This window comes from Vanessa tameamea, chromosome 4, assembly GCF_037043105.1.
Source record: "Vanessa tameamea isolate UH-Manoa-2023 chromosome 4, ilVanTame1 primary haplotype, whole genome shotgun sequence".
NCBI lineage: Eukaryota > Metazoa > Arthropoda > Insecta > Lepidoptera > Nymphalidae > Vanessa > Vanessa tameamea.
The window spans coordinates 14211217-14229917 of NC_087312.1; the positions used below are offsets into that span (position 1 = coordinate 14211217).

The following is an 18701-nucleotide window of genomic DNA, read 5'->3' on the forward strand; positions in this document are numbered from 1 at the left end:
CTTCTCATTGTAGCATCTGTATCTGAAATATAGTACACTAAAAGAAGTTCGAGAACATCATACATAGCTTATATCATAATTCTACTGAGTAAATTATTGTTATGTCAAACATATTAGGTAAACCCAAGAGTAATTTTAGTTAAATATTACTAAGTATTAATTGTTTTCAAAATAAATCAAATAATAATTTTCATTTGTATATTTTTAATAAGATACAAATATTAATTTTATGATCAGTATTGAGCCAATACCTCCCCGCCTCTAGTGTCACGTTCCGCCGTTCCACACGTTTGATGCGTTCACTCAAAAATAAAGGGCGGTTTGATCGTTTGGCTCAATTCTTATAATACATATATATTACAGCTCATCATTTAAAATATGATACGTAATGAACTCGTTAATTTGTTTGTTTATGTGTCGCAGTCAAGTGCGGGGAGTCTAAAGTAAATTAGTCTATTATATGAACGGAAAATGCATTGGCTGAATAGCATCCAGGCCGCTAATTGAACGGCGGCACTTAGTAAAAAGGTTACAGCGTTAACTCAGTGGTTAGTTATATCATAACAATATATCACTAACAACGATTCCAAATAAAATTGACATATTTCGAAACTTGTAAAATGTGTCACATGGCAAGTACAAGTAAACTAATTCAATTATTTGGTGAAGAACATTACCGAAATCCGATTCCGTGTTTAAATTTGCGAGCTTGTTAACACAACTCGAACAGGAATCGCAACGGGTATTGTATCGGACTTGTATTAACACTTGTATTCGATACTTGTGACTGCTAACTAATTCCTAACGTGTGTGCCCAAACTTCGTAACCTAATCTTTGTAAGTAGTTCAGAAAGTTAAGCTTGACTAACAAGTACGGAGTGAATTATCATTTGCCTAAACATCCGCGCCCTACATAACATAACATAAGGAATATACTACTGACATTTCGTTATTATTTGTCAGAATAACGTTTTTGAAATTTGTTAGCTTTTGATGTAAATTTACAAGTTTTTTTTAATACAAATTAGTTTCGCTTAATATGGATCTCAACTGAATATCGCGGATTCAAATCCAAAGACAACTGAGTTTTAATACAGTTAATTCGTGTTTATACTTTCGTGTTATGCTCGGCGGTCAAGGAAAACGTTGTGGTGACGTTTGCACGAGGTAAATAAAATTCTGACAGAAGTGACCGCGCCAACACGTGTAGTAATTAATTAACCAAGAAGAGACACATCACAAACTGTCTATCAGTGAAATAAAATTATTAAATTAATAATATTAACAATTTATCTTTCGTTTAATTTAATATTTTCACATCGTGTAAATTAATTATTTAAATAATAAATAATTAATTCAAGTCGATCAGCGGGCTACGGAGAGAGCTATGCTTGGCGTTTCTCTGAAGGATCAAATCCGAAACGTGGTGATCCGACAGAGAACAAAGATGGTCGACATGGTGCTCAGAGGATTAGCCAGCTGAAGAGGTAGTGGGCCGGTCACATCTGTCGAAGAACCGATAGCCGTTGGGGCAAGAAGGTTCTAGAGTGGAGACCGCGAATCGGCAAGCGTATTGTAGGACGCCCTGTGACACGGTGGATCGATGATGTACGGAAGGTGGTCGGTAGGAAGTGGATGAGAAGGGCCGAAGATCAGGCTCAGTGGCGCACCTTGGGGGAGGCCTACGTCCAGCAATGGACTAATACAGGCTGATTATGATGATGATTTATATTGAGAAGAATGAATTAACATAAGATTACATTCAAGGGGAGCTTTTAAGGCCTATTTTTTAGTTTTAATTTAAGTAAAAGGGCAAGCAAATTTCGAATCTCGGATTTTGCTTAAAAATATTTGATAATGTTGATCGCAACTTACATTATAGCGGTTTATTTATACCTGGAACCCAGGGACGTGCGCCACGCGGCGCGCGGCGCGCGGCGCGGGTCCATCGCGACACTTCGATCCCAGTCCCGGTTGATTCATAATCGGCGCGACTAACGAAGCGATCACCGGCGACAACGAGCCGGTCACGCGATACCGTCCAATGACCAGTGATTTAATATCGCATGAATCACGATCCAGTCGCTGTTCGCGCAATAAACAACGCCAATGCTGCGGATTTGGAATTTGTTGGACGTCACTTGGCTCAATGATATTTTATGATTGAGCCATTCATGAGCGCACCGCGGCGCGCATTCTGACATCTTTATGTGTCGCGATATTGCCAATGTCCCGATCGAAAATATTGTTTTATTGCCAGTATATCATGACATTAATCATTTACGCTGTTTCAATTTTAAATTAATATGCGGAAATCAGGTCAGAATTGTCGATGAAAACATATAAACGCATTACAAATAATGCGCGTTATTATTCAATTAGCATCGTCCTATTACTATTTTATGTTTAAAAGGAAACTCTCACGGGCGCGATGAGAGCCCGACCTTGAAATTTTTACGAGGTCGAATTTCAATAGAAAAATTTCTAAGTGTGCTAGTAACATTCCTCCCACGGTTATTGAGTATCTAAGATCTCAACATGGTTATTATTTGAAAGTCCAAACGAACGATTAAATAACGCATTGTAAAATGATAAATTTCCTTTATTTATATTGTAATGAAATAGTGAAATGTACATGCGTTTCGGTAAGTGAATGATGATGACATACGACCAAGCTGGCCGATTTCGGCCCCGGTGGCTGTTGTCGAGGGAGACAAGCAGGCGACACAATAAAATAGCGCACTAGTGAGTGCGCAAAACAAGTGCCCTCTATACTTCCAAAAATCCCACAGGATTTTAACCTCACACTAGTTTTGAACCCAGAACCTCGCTGCACCAACGAGGCGGCCAAACAAATATTTTATTTTCCTATCCTTCACATTATCTACTGTCAAACAACAATACTTATTGTTGTGCTCCGTTTTAAGGGGCGAGTGAGCCAGTGCAGCTTATGTTGGAGGCGCATGGGCAACGAAAGTATTGATTAATTGTACAGCGTCCATGAGTATGAGCGATGTTGACCACTTACCCTCAAGTGACCCGCCCACCTTATTATTTGATATGATAACGTAACGTATATATATGTATATTTGTCATCGAAGAAGAAATGTTCACATTTAACTTTTAACCGCGCTTTATTCCTCGGGAACTCGTTTAAAATGTTCAGTAAGATTTATTTCCCAATGAGCTTCAACTGAATATCGTAATGAGGGGTGTTTTGAAGCTTTACAAATATTTTTTCATTTCGTTGAGCCAATTTCATACCCCTTTTAAAAGTGTAGTCATTATTCTTCACTTGTGCCGCGTATATTTTAAATTATAATAATCATAACGTAAATATTATCCGCCAATCCTGAGTTATTAATGAATAGAATATTAATTTTAAACATTTTATGCACATAGATATTGCCTTTTTACTTTGGAATAAATAGCAGTAGTTTTAGAAATATTACGAGATATTTGAATAAGCGCGTGAAAACATACTCCGGGCGTGTTATACGTGTTATACGATGTATGAGTACAGCATGGGCGAATAAATCGGTGAACTCATATAACTCATTGTAAATAATCTAATGAGATTAAGCATGAGGTTATGTTTGCCCGAGACTGGACGTCATCGAATAGGGAAACCGACGTTACATTCATAAAATTACTTTTGTTTCATAACACTGGCCGCTTCATTGAACTTAACTTGTATTTTATTTATCGCGTCTAGTTGCCATATGATAGTTTAGTTTAGAAGCGGTGGTAGCTTTGAAATTAACATTCAATAAGTAGGTGTAGTACTTTTATATTGAATAAAGGAATTTGATTTGATATATGTGTAAACATGACCTTGTCCGTAGAATATAATTACATACCAATATCAATATTAATTTATTAATATGTTATGGTATTATAGGATAAATCTGATAAGGCCTATCTATTGTTTACTCACACGACCTTGTACAGAGCCTTTCACTCAGATTAGTTTCAGTAAGATAAGGTCCATCTGATGGTAAGCGATCTCCGTCGCCCAGGGAGATCTGTAAAATAGGGCGAGTAGTTGATGTGTTGCCTGCATTGAAGGAACCTGTACTCTCCATGTTTGAAAACACCCGTATTGCAGCGCACCGGGGACTCAGAAGGAAGATCATTCCAAAACCTTAATTTTTTCAATAAATAATAACGTACCTACCGCCGAAGCCTACATTAAAAGGATTTTTTAATATAATTTAAAACAAGCCGAGGACGACGTTGAAGAAGTTTTCAAGTAATTTTTCAAACTTGTAGGTTTTTTCTAAGTAGCTATTAAAACCGACCATCGCATCTTTACAGGATAAAATATAGTCGTTTTTTTACTCAGAACTTTTAAAACACAAACTTTGAAATTATTTAGTTGTGTGTACTCATTGAAGTAATTGGTGCTCAGAGAGAGAAATTAATATAAAATGTAAAACGAGTATGTAGCATGCGTGCGCATCAGACCAACACACAGACAGGCCTTGCTTACGCACACATACGTATGTGAAGTAGGAATTTGAGTGCATTATTCAATTTTATGTAATAGTAATTTGTTTGTTTATCGTTCGGTTTTTAAAGTTTTTGTCATAAAAAAATGCTAAATCGCTCGAAATTTACAGTAACTTGTTTGAAGATTTTGTGGTATCTGGTGTTTTAAAAACGTGTACAAACATTATTTTACAAATTATTATTGTTTCAGGAGGAGCTCCGCGACAACCTGACCGTGAGCGTCATGAGCTTCGTACCAACATTAGACGACGACGGAAAGCCGATCACTTGTCGCGCAGAAAATCCAAACGTAACCTCGCTATACCTTGAAACATCGTGGACCATTAACGTTGTTTGTAAGTTGATTTATACATAACATCATAATCTATATATTACATAATGTATAATATATATTCTCCAAACCATTTACAAGATAATATAATAATTATCTGCGGACTTACTGAAATGTATACAATAATTTAAAGCTTTGTTGGATATACATAATGTTAACTTAAGCAACTAATGTTAACTAGATATTTATAAGAACCTACACATGGAACATAAAGGGAATTTAACATTTGCGTTATATTTCAGATCCACCAGTAGTGAAATTGAGGCTTGGCAGTTCACTGGCAGCCGGGGACATCAAAGAGGGCGATGACGTTTATTTCGAGTGCCACGTCCGAGCAAATCCTCCTGCGAGAAAACTCTCGTGGCTCCATGATGTAAGTGCAGACTACATTACACAATACTCGAGTTTTATATCGTCTCTAAATCTGTATTATGAAAGCGGTGGCCATATTTAAGGACCACTAACTTTGTTTATCGTGCCGGAGGCTTCCCAGCTATATAATGAGGAATGACAAACCGTTTCGATGCGTTTTTGTGTATTGTAAGGTTTTTAATAACTCTTAAGCTTATAGTTACATCCCAATACTGAGCAAATAAATATCTGTAAATGTCCCACTATTGGGGTAAGGCTTCCTTAGAGGCGAAGGTATGGAGTTAAATCTGCCACACTGCTGCAATGCGAGTTGATGAATACACCTGTGGAATCTAATTACAATCGGACACATACAGCTTGCTTCACGAGATGAATTAGAAATTCAGTGGTGCTAGCCTAGGTTCGAACCCGGTTAAGATGCACGCGTTCTAACCACTAGGTCACATTTCGATGCTTCGCAGCTCATTCCATTGCAACTTAACCGTAAAATGTTTTGTTTTTATCATTACAAATTCCTTCTTACGGCTCTACCAGCTTTAAGTTTTAGCGTCTATATACTTTTCTCGTAAATTCGCTATGGAACGCAATAATTTCTTTTCAGATTTATAGCATTAGGTATAGACGAAGATCACTGTAAACAACACAATAAGAATATTTACATTTTCTTTTATTTTAATCTACATCAGCTCCGTACTCGAGAGATCAGTCTCAGTAATTGGTATTGAAGGCTTTCAAAATACTAGGCATCGAAGCTAACTCTAAGTAATTACGAGCACAAAAGGAATTGTACTCTTGAAAATTTGTAATTCGGTACCGAGTCTAGGTATTGTGCGAGCCATTGACAAAATGTCTTTTACTTCGTGGATTGCAATGTCGACAAAAGATTTACAACGTCAAAGTAAGTAATCCGACATCGATGCGGATAGAAGGCCAACAATGGGGACAGAGGAACGGGGAATAAAGTAATAGACGGCAGTACACGGTCCGATAATCGCTTTGTATCGCTCGCGTTTTAATCAGCAATGTAGAGTGCCGTGTTTTATTTTTGTTTCGTTTCACCCTTTCAGGGGCAATCAGTCGGTCGTTGTTACATGGATCGTGACACGCACCACCGCGCGCGCCTCCAATCCTTTTTATTTTTTCCACGGTATTGTTTTGACGTTTTGTTGTCCCACTTCGAAAGCACAAATTTGTCAGTAAGTACGATAATGAGAACAAACTACGAAATTCGTGAAGTGCGGATACTCCTAAACACAACCGGTTCATACAAACACGTTTCAATGAATAAACGTCACCTTCAAGATTAAACTACATGTTTAATGAGTTCATGTAGTTGGGACCGATAGGAATTAAAAGAAGCTCAGTGTGATTTATTTTTATTATATATCTGCATTTATATCAACAAATACTAACTACATACTTTTCAATCGTGTATTGATATATCTTGTAGTGAGTGATAGTACTATTTATTAACATTTTTGCTACGAGGCCATTATCATCATTATTGTAAACAATATTTGTTCAGGTTTAAAGTCATTTTTAAGCTTACATTTGTGCCTCAAGCTTGGTTTCATTAAATAACGTAATGACGTCAATTATTATCGAGGCGAAGGTATTACTTATTCATTCGAATAATTCCATAATGGCTACCTGTATTTGTTTCTATTATTCACATAATTATTGATGAACTGAGTATTGTAGTCTGTGAAGTGTCGGAGGAACAATGGTGGCAGCCGTCAGCTCGCAGCGACCGCCCCTGAGCCTGGAGACTCATTCATATCAAGCGGTAATTAAGAACGGCTCGATGATCTCGGATTACGGAACGAGCCTCGGCCTCTTTAAATAGATTTGCGCAAACATTGCATTGTTTTCATAAAATTACTTAATTTATTTACTAATCTTACGGTTAATGTGCTTTTAAGTTAATTAGGTTCATCATTTGAAGAGGTTTCTTGTAAGAAATCGTTGGAACCGCAAATTAAATATTTTTACTCAAAATATATCTTTTCAAAAGTGCTTGCGTTCTAGAATAATGTACGTATGGATTTAAATTTTGATTTCATAGATAAATAAATGTAATATTTATAATATAAGACTTTACTTTCATGATAAAAACTAATCCAATATAGAATAGAGAAGGTCATTGCATAGGTTCGCCCGCTTTTAATTCAGACTATTGACGTGACGAACGTGAATTTCATGTTCTTGTTTATAAATAAAGAAATACAAACACAGTTTATACGTCAAGTACTGTCATAAACGCAAGCGGAAATATAAAACAAAATGAATATATAAACAGTGGGCTCGGATCAACGCAGGCCGAGCAACGGTTTGTATTTGTAAATGCATTTGCGACGCCCGCGTGCGTAACGTTTTATTTACGTCGACTACTAAGTGCCCGAGCTGATCGAATTTACTACCTGTAACTCGTAGTCATTAGGTATTTCAAGTTAAAGTTAATTTGTTTCCAAAACTAATCGAGTTATTTAATGAAATTTCTAGCACAGAACCATTTCTTGAATTTTTCAATTCACTTTTCTGTGTCATCCACGATTTGCTTCTTACACAATCAATACGTTATAATTATACACCGAAGAAGACATATTACTTTTCAAAATAAAACAGCAATTCTCAGTGTTTCTAGGAGGTTAAGTTGTGAGAAGAAGTCGTTGGCGACTAACAGGCTGAACAAGACCCTCTGGTAAATAATAGTACTTAATCATTATCTCACTTCCAATATATTCATATTGTTAACCGAATGAGTAACTGCTTGTCAATTTATTTTAGTAAGATATTTTATACTTTATCCTTTAAATGATTTTATACCAAATTGTATTTAAAGTACAAAAGCAGAGAGGCCACATAAGACTAAATAGTCTAAAGTACTAATTTGGCTTTACATAACAGTTACTTGACAAGCCAAAGTACTATTTTATAAATTTAGATCGATATAATGGAGGCACAATTTTCAAAAATCTTTGCACATGATTTGTATTTGTGCATAATTTATAATACTTTTTATTTTTTATTTATTCATGACAATCCGAACTAGAATTCGATGTTCAAAACAAAAAGTACTGACACACATACCCCCATGAACTACACCTCCGACCGTTTTATTTGCTCCGATAGGATCGTGCCGCTGTCCGCCCCCACCGGCTTTCACGGCGCAATATTTTGAATAACGCTCTTTTATTTACTTTTACTTTCATGTGCGACAAAGGTCCGTGTCGGGCTTTTATAAAAAACATATTTTTGATTGACTTTTTTTTAAATCGCTTCATTTTTTATTTATTTTTTAATTCGTTGCGACTAAGACGATAAGTCCAACATAAATCTCTAACAAATAACACAGTTCTTAAGCAAAGTAATGTACTTTTAAAAAGTAATATTTGGACAAAATATCGTAAAACTAAAAAAATAAACATTCAGTAGTTAAGACCATAATTTTTATTCAATATAAAATCATTACACTTATTTACTACCGGTCCGCAAAGAAATATTTCAGACTTGTGGTGAACCGGCGAAAGAATCATATCGGAATTTTTCAACAACTTTTATTAATTGTAACGGTACAACTTCTAGAAAAATCATACGTCGTAAAGCGTACTCATATATTTAATGATTATAAATTTGTATATTATAATGTGGAATCATTATTTAGCCAATGTAATCCGTCGTCATCTCTTTTGAAATAATAATTCGCTCGTCCAGTCGCGACACGTTCAGCCACTAATAAAACATTATTACACACGCGCTGTGTGTTGTTCTCTTCGCATCGGTGACGCGATTGTCGGCGTCGCGACTCGACCGCAATCATTTTACGCTTTTTGTGGTGCGAGCTTTAAACTGCCCCATTTGTCGCGTCGACACGCCTCATTGTTTTATATGTGATTGTTTTTGAAAAACTGCCCCGGTCTGCGCGATACGCCCGAATTAAAGCAACAAATTTACTGCGCTCGTTTACGGAACGATATCGCTGGATTTTAGCGAATTATAAAACGCACACATCGTCCGCGGATTTGTTCAGATTATGTTTTTATCGTCGCCCAATACGAAACGAAAAAATCTAAGTGCTGTAATCGGCTTAGCGATTTCATCGACGACATTTATCTATCTATCTATCTTTTTATCGATACTTGGAATTTCGAGAAGCATTCCGAACAATTATACAGTTGTGTATTTTTTTGAAAATCATTATGAAATCGCAGGTCAAAATCCAGATATACATCTCAAAGTTTTCATCTGCATTAAAGCAGTTCAGTTGAATGACCTTCACTTTAAGAGGACGAAGACTTTTAAATGCTACTCAGCGAACATACTCCTTTACTTTTTCATTTCAATATCTAACAACCAATGAGCAAAGATGATGCTTCTATATTGAATAAAGATTTACAACAAAGATTAATTATGAGATATTTATAAAATTACAATATTTTTCGCAGACAGAATGACGTCATAGAAGGAATAAAATATGAGAAATATATTTTCCGCTTTTCAGAAAATTCCTCAGCAATAATGTCGTAATTACCGTCATTCGGAACGGTCGGTCATCTCGTAAGAGGGTCACTTAAAAGCCTTTTCCTCCCCAAGGTCCCAAATGTTTCATTATTAATTCTGACATTATCTAACATGTTATAATTTCTCACCTGCCTGAGAAGGACGCTGAATTACTATACGGGACCAAATTTTATTATAAACTGTCACTTATGTTCCGACTGTGGAAGTGAATGGGTACGTAGGTATATGGTACATAAGGTATCTGACTCGCCGGTGTAGTATCTAGCTTATAAAGTTGCAGTCGCCGAGGTCTCGGGTTCGAAATTCGAGTCCGGGAAATATATTATTAGCTTTACGTGTCAAAGAATGCTTAGTAACAGTCCGACATAAGGAACTTTAAAGCTTAACTCTGTCAATAATATTATAACCGACCATACTTATGCACTTCAATATAAAATATATACACGCTAGAGATAAACAAGCTATTAAGTAATGCACGGCGTTAAATTACCCTACAGCATTTCTCTTGTCGGTTATATACAAACTTTACACGTTTGGTACAAAATAAAATGTGACTTTATAAACGACAGACAAACATAATACACTAGAACTCGAGAGAGAAATTTTGTCGCAGTAGAGAAACAAAATGATCACACGGTGAATGTGACGAGGCCACTTTCAGTTACGTCCTGACATAAACGCTGCGACACAAACGTCTTACGTCGTAGCGCGACGACGTAGTGAATAAAGATGGCCGCCCGTGACGCTGAATTGTAATATTCAAGAGCCGGAGCGCTTTTATAAACATTGCAAAAGATAACATTCGTAAAAATGGGTTTTCTCCTTGAATGTGGATTGTATGTTTTATTTTTACATACATATAATCCTTAACACGGTTTTTTATTTGTTTTGTCAGTATATCGTATGTGTGCCAGTGGCATGTTGGGCCACAAGCTTGTCAGTATTCACTAAAGATTCCCAACAAACTCTTAGATCATTTTTTACAAGCTCAATGGTTCCCTTTTTTTTCACTGTATGTTAAATAGTCTCAAAGCTTTTGACATCTAAACAAGAGCATGCACTAGATGTGCGTGTTCTTGAGGTCACATAAACTGGTATTATTAAAAACTTCTATAAGGAAAACCCTGATTAAAAACGTCTTTCTTGGAATATAATATTCTTAAAAAATATATATATTTTGAACTCATGACTTTTGGTAGAAACATTGTACGGCTTTCTCTAGCGTTCGATATAATATAATTTAATATTCATTTTAATAAACTATGTTTTAACGCATTTTGTTTTAAATGCAAACAATCTGTAATATTCTTCATATAATCAGTCAATAATTTGTTTTTGAAGTACAAAGTTATATATTTACGTATATATTTTAATACGAAAAACATAACCCACCTACATTTTATGTATATATACAAATATCGGCTTCAGGGCTAAGAATGTATTTCGCCTTGTGTCATGGCAGATATTTAGGTCAGGGCGGGGAATTGCGTCAACCCAACTTACTGTGTGTGTGTGCCCGACATTAGCATGAGTGGAAGTAAAACATTTGTATACAATCATTATTAAAGTCACAATAAAGTGACTGTCGCCCATGAGTGGCTCTCAGAAGTTAGAACCGACTCGCAGAGTGTTCTCTAATCATTGCCTTAGTTAGTTGAAACAAGAGATAATCTTTTTATACAGGTTGTAAGACAAACTTTATTCAAACGATTTAGTTTGTATAATATAAACGCCTATAACAGCTGAGTCGATACAGTCCGCTTTTATCTAAGTTCAACCCATTTACTAGTTTAAATAGAACATTTGTGCGCTAATTTAGTTCGGTAAGCCGCGTCCGTACTGGGTGGTGTTAGCGAAGTTGCCATTGCAGCCGGCCGACGCCCACCCGTAATGCCCCACAAAAACAATTAGTTTAAACACCGTGCACTTCACGGCCACGTTTACTGCCCTTTTCTGGTAACTGTTTTCTGCATGACCGATCTCATAGGAATAAATTAAATGTAAACTGGACTTGTAATTACAAACGAATTTGTAAAGGCGAAATTCCCGAGGGCATAGATTTGATATGATACTTTTAAATATGAAATCAATCCTCCTTAATTATGTGACGCTAATAAATGCTTACTTTAAATTTTAAAGATTTTTATCAAAACGAACAGCAGACACTGTGTTAAAAAACCAAAACACACCGTCCGCGTCCTTTTTAAGATCATTATTTGCTCAGATTATAAAATAAATAATTAATAACAAAGGTGACTTATCCACAAAGGGACGCATCGTTTTTCATACAACCGGGAAATTGTATTCGCTTTTGTTGCTTCACTTTCTACTACGCCCTCCATCTGCCCTTTGTTTTAAAATCGAAGTTCATTTAAATTTCAGAGTACTTTTGTATTGTATATAATTACTGGAAGATTAATCATAAACATAAACGAGATCAATCCGAAGTTCAGATATTGCGTTTGGATATTAGTGGGTTCTTCTGCTAAGAAATTTTTAGTAACAGTGGCAAGATAGAATTTTGGCAGTGCGATACTTCTCTGCGTCAGTTATTGCTACGTCATAACGTGAGGTCCTGCGCCTGATCTCTCCGCTTTAATGGGATTGCTGTTTCTTCAGACTATGAGACAGATATATGAATAGAGTTAGTCAGGTAGTTTAGTTGGCTTGTATTTTTTTTAATTCGTACCAAATTGATCAAGTATATATAAATAATTTACGAAATAAGCTTACGCCCAAATTTGTAAAGTCCCCTGCAGAAGGTCTTCGTCTTCGCTGTTACAGTCTTACAACATAACTAAATTATAAACTAACATACGTTAAATATTATGACTTATTACGAAATCGAAGTCATAAGCTAAAAGCAAAATAAATAGGATTGATGTAACACAATCATGGAGGGGAGGTAGTGGATGACACGCATTATACTTTGATATCCGAAATGTACATTCCTGCTCCGTCATTGCGTTAATAACATACAACTACACCGAGCTATACGAGACATTATGAGAGTATATTGATTTTGATATAATTTGTAAGTAGGCTGGTTTGTAAGTAGGCTGGTGTTCATGACAAGGGTTTTATTAGTCTATATACGAATATATAATATAGCGTGGAGTCCGTACGTACGTACGTACGTATGATTTTCATCGAGACTATTTTTTCGAAATAACACGTAGGTGACTATTTTCATTTTATTTCATAAGAAGTGCTACAGCTTATTGTACAGTTCATGTGATACAAAATAATATAATATTATTTTACGACGACGTTTGTTCTCATCTTGAGCCCTGTGGCACGATTCGTGATAGCGCCATATGCGAATATACTTTGAAGTACAAAAAAAAATGACACTTTGCAGGAAGTTATATTTAGCAGGACCTCAGAGTACGAATATTAATGGATGTAATATTTATACAATAAGTTACGCCTCATATATAAGAATACACTTTACAATTTTCTTTCGCTTTGTTTTTGTACAAATCATGGAAATACACGTGATAAGCAGTCGTCACATTAAAAAGATTTATTTAACTGCGAAATGTATCTCAAACCATCAAGCGGTTAGAGCATTTTTCCCCACAATCTTTGTACAAGCATACCATCAACATTACTCCGTAAAGCTTCGTTATTAGCCTTTTTGTTCCTTCGGTCGCCCGAGATCGTGTACTTCGCAAAAAGAGGATTACAATATAATGAATTATTTCCCCGACCACGGAACCAGTGCTATTTGCTTTATTGCTCTTCACGTCAAACATAATCCTTGTAGTGATTCAAGCTAGTATTAGATATGCCTTGATCGCTAAAAGTAAGATTACCGCATCGAGGGACGTTACCTGATTTCCATAGTGTGTTCATATATTATGAGTTTACGTTTTACTTGCTCGTTAACTAACGTGTTTTATTAATTACAATTCAGTGTATGTTTGTTTATCTTGTATGAGAATATGTTTATTACTACTCTTTGTTTTGTTTAGAATGGGTAAGTTTTAATAACAACTTTCTAGTTAAAACTAGATTTAGACATTTATGTGGTTACAATAAACATATAAGTGAGATGGATAATTCACCTAAGTGAGTACGTAACGAGATAGTCCTCGTCATAGAAATAAAAACACCGGAAGTGACTATTTTCTCCCTAACAAGCACGATGCATACTATGGTATATTAATATAGCAAAGTTTAGACTAAATCCACTTTTAAGCAATAACCCATTTACACGTGGTCCATTGGCAGGTTCAAGGTTTCATATAGCCTTTTGTTATATCAAACTCCAAAAATCAAACGAATATTACATAATGATTATTTCGACTACTTACCATATAGTATAATACTATATTAGATGGTATTATTTCTATTATAACGAACGCCAGAATTAAATCTATGAATCCAGAGACGTGGACAAGTACTAACCAGTGGCCCAGTCAGCTGTTATTCGTAATAGGGTCGGGGGCAGTGCTTAGAGCGCCTCTGCTTCGAAAACGCAGTAATTGAAAACAATATGAACTAAGTTCCAACTAAGTTAGGTCGGAAATTTCAATGAGAATATTGAACTGCTCTCTAAGGCTCAGAGCGCGGCGCCGATAGCTTCAAGATTATCCGATGTCCAATCGATGAACTCGATTCGGTCAGTTAGCGACGAAGAAGTCCGACTTCTGTCACTGTTACACATTGTTAACTAATATTATTGAAATACTTCCATAAAAATAACTGCTTTGTCTGTTTCCATCCGATACGAGCAGGTTTCCTGATTCATTATTCAGCGCCAAGAATGAAATACATTCGATATAAATACAAAATATTTACAATATTTATAAAAACCTTCAGGAAAGGCGAAGGTAGTTGCTTCACGCGGTTCTACCCACGCCAAACGGTACTGCTCCGCCCCCGTGGGTTTATTATAATAACCTTTTTCAACTAATATATAATATAAAAATATTTTTTTATATCAGACTGATAGATCCTTTGATCAAACAATTAGACAAACTCTTACGTCATCACTCTTGTAAAGCATATTAGTATTATATACGTAACGAATACACACCGTAATGGAATGAACATTTATATTTGTGTGTATACTGCACATAGTACATTGTTGGTTGTCTGTGCTTTAATATTATTTTTACATTGGATAGAAAATTTTGCAGAATTAAAAATAGTTATGTACTCTTTCGTCTACAGTGAATAGAAAAGAAATACAGACGTACTTGTAATACAATAAACACGCTTGTACAATAAGCCGACCTTATCACTGAATAGAGCGACCTCTTCGAGACAACCTTAATAAAATAAAAATTAAAAAAAAAAAAAGATAAGTAAGGTTTGTTCCCTAGTAGACTAGACTATACATTCGTAGATGATTAAAAAGCAAAATTCGTTGATTTTCATGAGAAAACTCATCTACTGAATTTCTTACCGGTTATTCTCAACGTAATCTATATTCCGAAACGGTGTTAGCTTTAATTTAGTTTATTCCTAGAAATCAGTTTTTTTTAAATAAATGCTTGTAACCTGACGACTTGTCGACACCCTTGTCCCCAACCCAGATGGGCACACAGCCTCTAAAAAGTGGTTCTCTTAGCAAAAAGTTCGTTTAAAAATCTATTTCAATATTTTGGGAAAAAATATGTAGGATAAGTTTAGAAGTTGTAATGAACTTATATTTGTAAATAATTTACTATTAAATCTCTTATAAATAATCAGCAAAAATTACTTACTTTCTATTTCCATCGAGTGAGATTAAATCTTAAATAACACGTACCGTTGTACACAATGCTGATGTGAGCCGATGGCAACGTGAAGTTATACTGGATTCATAACAGCAATGATATTATAATTTGAAATAAATTGTTTTATTAAATTATGTAAAATATTCGCATATTGAAATTCTCGACAAACTCAAAACCTTTATTATGAAATATTGGAACAATTGTCCCATCCCATTACTGCGGACACGAGGATAATAATGTACAATAAGCAGATGACGTAGCGTTTGTGATAATACGAAGAGACCAACGCAAAAGAGACTCTACTAAAATTATTTAGAGGCCATTTCAGTGTGTGGGAATTATGATGCATTAAGCACGTGTGCTCGTGTGTACATAAATACAGGTATAGAAAGGGAAATGTTGCGAACGTAATAAAAGCCCGAATAACGAATAATTCTCGTTTCATTACATGTCAAACAAACGTACTGTGACGTCATACTCGTATTTATCTACGTTTGTTATTCGGTCGCGGTGCTAATGACGAGGGCTGTTTATCTGCGACAAATGAATGATTGTTATATTTTGAAACGGTTTCGGTCTTGTTTGTTTCCTTATTTCTTCCAATTGGGATCTTAACAACGTACTCTATCTGGAGTTGATTTTGAGCGAATTATGAAATTTTGTCAGTACGAGTCAGAAGAGGCTCTTGAATTCATTTGCAATTATTAAATATAATTTAAAATTTTATATTTGAATAAAATTCAAGTTCACAAGAGAGTCGAATATTCTAGAATAAATCATTTAATATAATGATATTGTCTTTATAGCTTAAAACATTTCAAGGCAAAAAAAAATTGAGTAATTCTTATTCTAATCACAAATTGTAATAAAATATATTTTCGAATGTACCATAACATACATAAAAAAAGGTATTAAACGCGATGAAGCGCAGTCTCATAAATAATAAAGAGAATTTAATTACTTTATAGAAATGTATGAAATTAAAAGTGTATTTTGCGTATTGTTTCTTGTATAAGATGGACTGATGAACACTATCAGATTATGCAAAGCCTGTAGCGTAGTCTCCGAGGATTCTCGTCAATCAAGAAAAATTATTAAATTCAACGAAGGAAGTGCGCGATCGTGCCGCGCCTCCGGACTCTTTATTAACATTCCTCGCGCCTCCTGCCCGACTTCAGCGGCCTTCTGAGGCCAGGTGCGCTCACGTCCCACTTGAAAATTCCTTGACGAATTTGCTAGATTTTTTATTTTTATTTTTATGTCGCCGAAAATACAAGAAAACGAGCGCGATGAACTTCGTCGTCGAAAAGAAAAGATTTAAGGGACTAATCATACTTTAATATTATTTTACATTTCTTTAAATATATTTCGTATTCAACGTTTCAGCGCCTCTTTTTGATCGAAATCATAATTGCAAGATTTCCTTTGTAGCGGTCGGAGCTCGCAATCTCGAACGCAAATTACATCCATCAATTAGGCTCGAAGCAAACACAGCGAAAACATCGCTTCGAATATTAACTATCCACGAGTGAGACGTCGAAATAATAAGACGTCAAATAAATTATGCGCTTCGAGCGTCATCAATTGGGATGAAAATATATATTGTAATCCACACAATTACTCACGGGCGTCGCGAGCCGATGACTCACGCCCGCCGCTTAACGGACAGCTGGCTCTGCCGCCCGTAATGTGCCGTCATATTTCATAGCCTCCAAATACAGCTTAAAAGTAAAACAGCGCAAGTGGGGCGAACTAATTATTGAATTAACTTAGCGATTCAATAGGAATCGGCCGCGAGACTTAATGCACGGGCGGCTCCAAGTTGGCTCATTCCATCGCCGAAATGACAAAATTCGCAAGCGCGGGACAAAGGCTTGAGCCGGATTTGCGACGGCGGATTTGCGGAGAAACTTCCTCGATCGGCGCCGCGACGCCTCTAATGTCCTTAAACCCTATCCATTCCGATCTACTGGAATTATGCCTCCGCCAACTTCCCCCGCCTTTCATTGAGCACTGCAGTAGTCGTGATTGGAAATAAATTATACGTCGATCAATGTGCTCTGCGGCGCTAATTAATTTAATAAATAGAACGGGCACGTTTCTCATTTAGTGTGACAAAAACATAAAGCTTAAGTTATGTACTACTGGTCTTGTATTGCTTCTTTGCTTGGTTATTAAATGTGTTAAATTAATGTTATAATAACGAATGTATGTGTATGTGTGTGTGTGTAGTGACTATTTTACTATCACATAATAAATACTGTTACGTGCGAGTGCACTGCACTCATTCAATTAATTTGACGGCGAAATATAATGACGATGGTGCGAACAACATAAACACGTAAATAAATAATATTACACAAATACAACGTAGCGCTTAAAGTGCTTAACATTTTATTCATAAAGGCGCCCTTTGTCATTTATTTGGAGACTTAAATAGGACCTTTATTAAAAAAAACTGAGTAGAATTTATCACTCTTTTTCCACGACTTTGTAAGCGGAAATTGTTAGCAAGTTTGAAACTTGCAACGTGTTATTAGTTCATATATTTGAGTAAATATTATCCCATCAAAAACATAAATGTAAAAACGAGAGCCAAGTCCAATATTATGATATATACCTTGGTTGTTGACTTCAACGACAAAAGAAGTGAGATCTAAATGGGTGCCAAGTTCAATGGTCCTTCCTGAAATTTATTTATAACTACATAAAATATAATGTCTCCTTATAACTTAGGATAATATATTGTTGCCTAAGGTCTGTCTTGGCTTCCGCGTCAAGGTTTTATCGCAACGCTCCTATCCCGCTGCTCCAGCGTCGTGTAGCGCGCCGTGTACCGAAATGCCTATTATTATTATTTTTTAAAGTATAATGATTTTGTACCTATTTAATAACATAATAAATACGAAAGTCGACTATACTCATAAGTACTAAAACGGAAATATTTGGATTAAAAAAAATTAAGGGTGGTATTCAACTCGTTATATATTCACGTGAAGACCTTAAAATCCACATTAAGACCGGCTGTCATAAGTTTTGATTGCTGGTTCTTACATAATTTTTTTTACAGTTATTACAGGAACTAAGTATATAAGTGTTCCTAATAGACCCAATAAAATGAAAAATTATAATAAAATGATAAAAATTTACCAGTTTCAGATTTTTTCCTTTATTTTGGCCTAATTATCTACCTGTATGCCAAATTTGAAATTTCTAAGTCACTTGGAAGTAGGTTA

General features: G+C 35.6%; 1 protein-coding gene across 1 annotated transcript in view; it reads left to right on the forward strand.

Annotated features, from left to right (window-relative positions):
* Side-ii (sidestep II) overlaps positions 1-18701 on the forward strand; it is a 394183-nt gene that overhangs the window by 319527 nt on the left and 55955 nt on the right. The window contains exons 8-9 of the mRNA XM_026633535.2: positions 4703-4847; positions 5086-5216. Coding sequence (XP_026489320.1) covers positions 4703-4847; positions 5086-5216 — 276 coding nt within the window. The remainder of the gene's footprint in view (positions 1-4702; positions 4848-5085; positions 5217-18701) is intronic.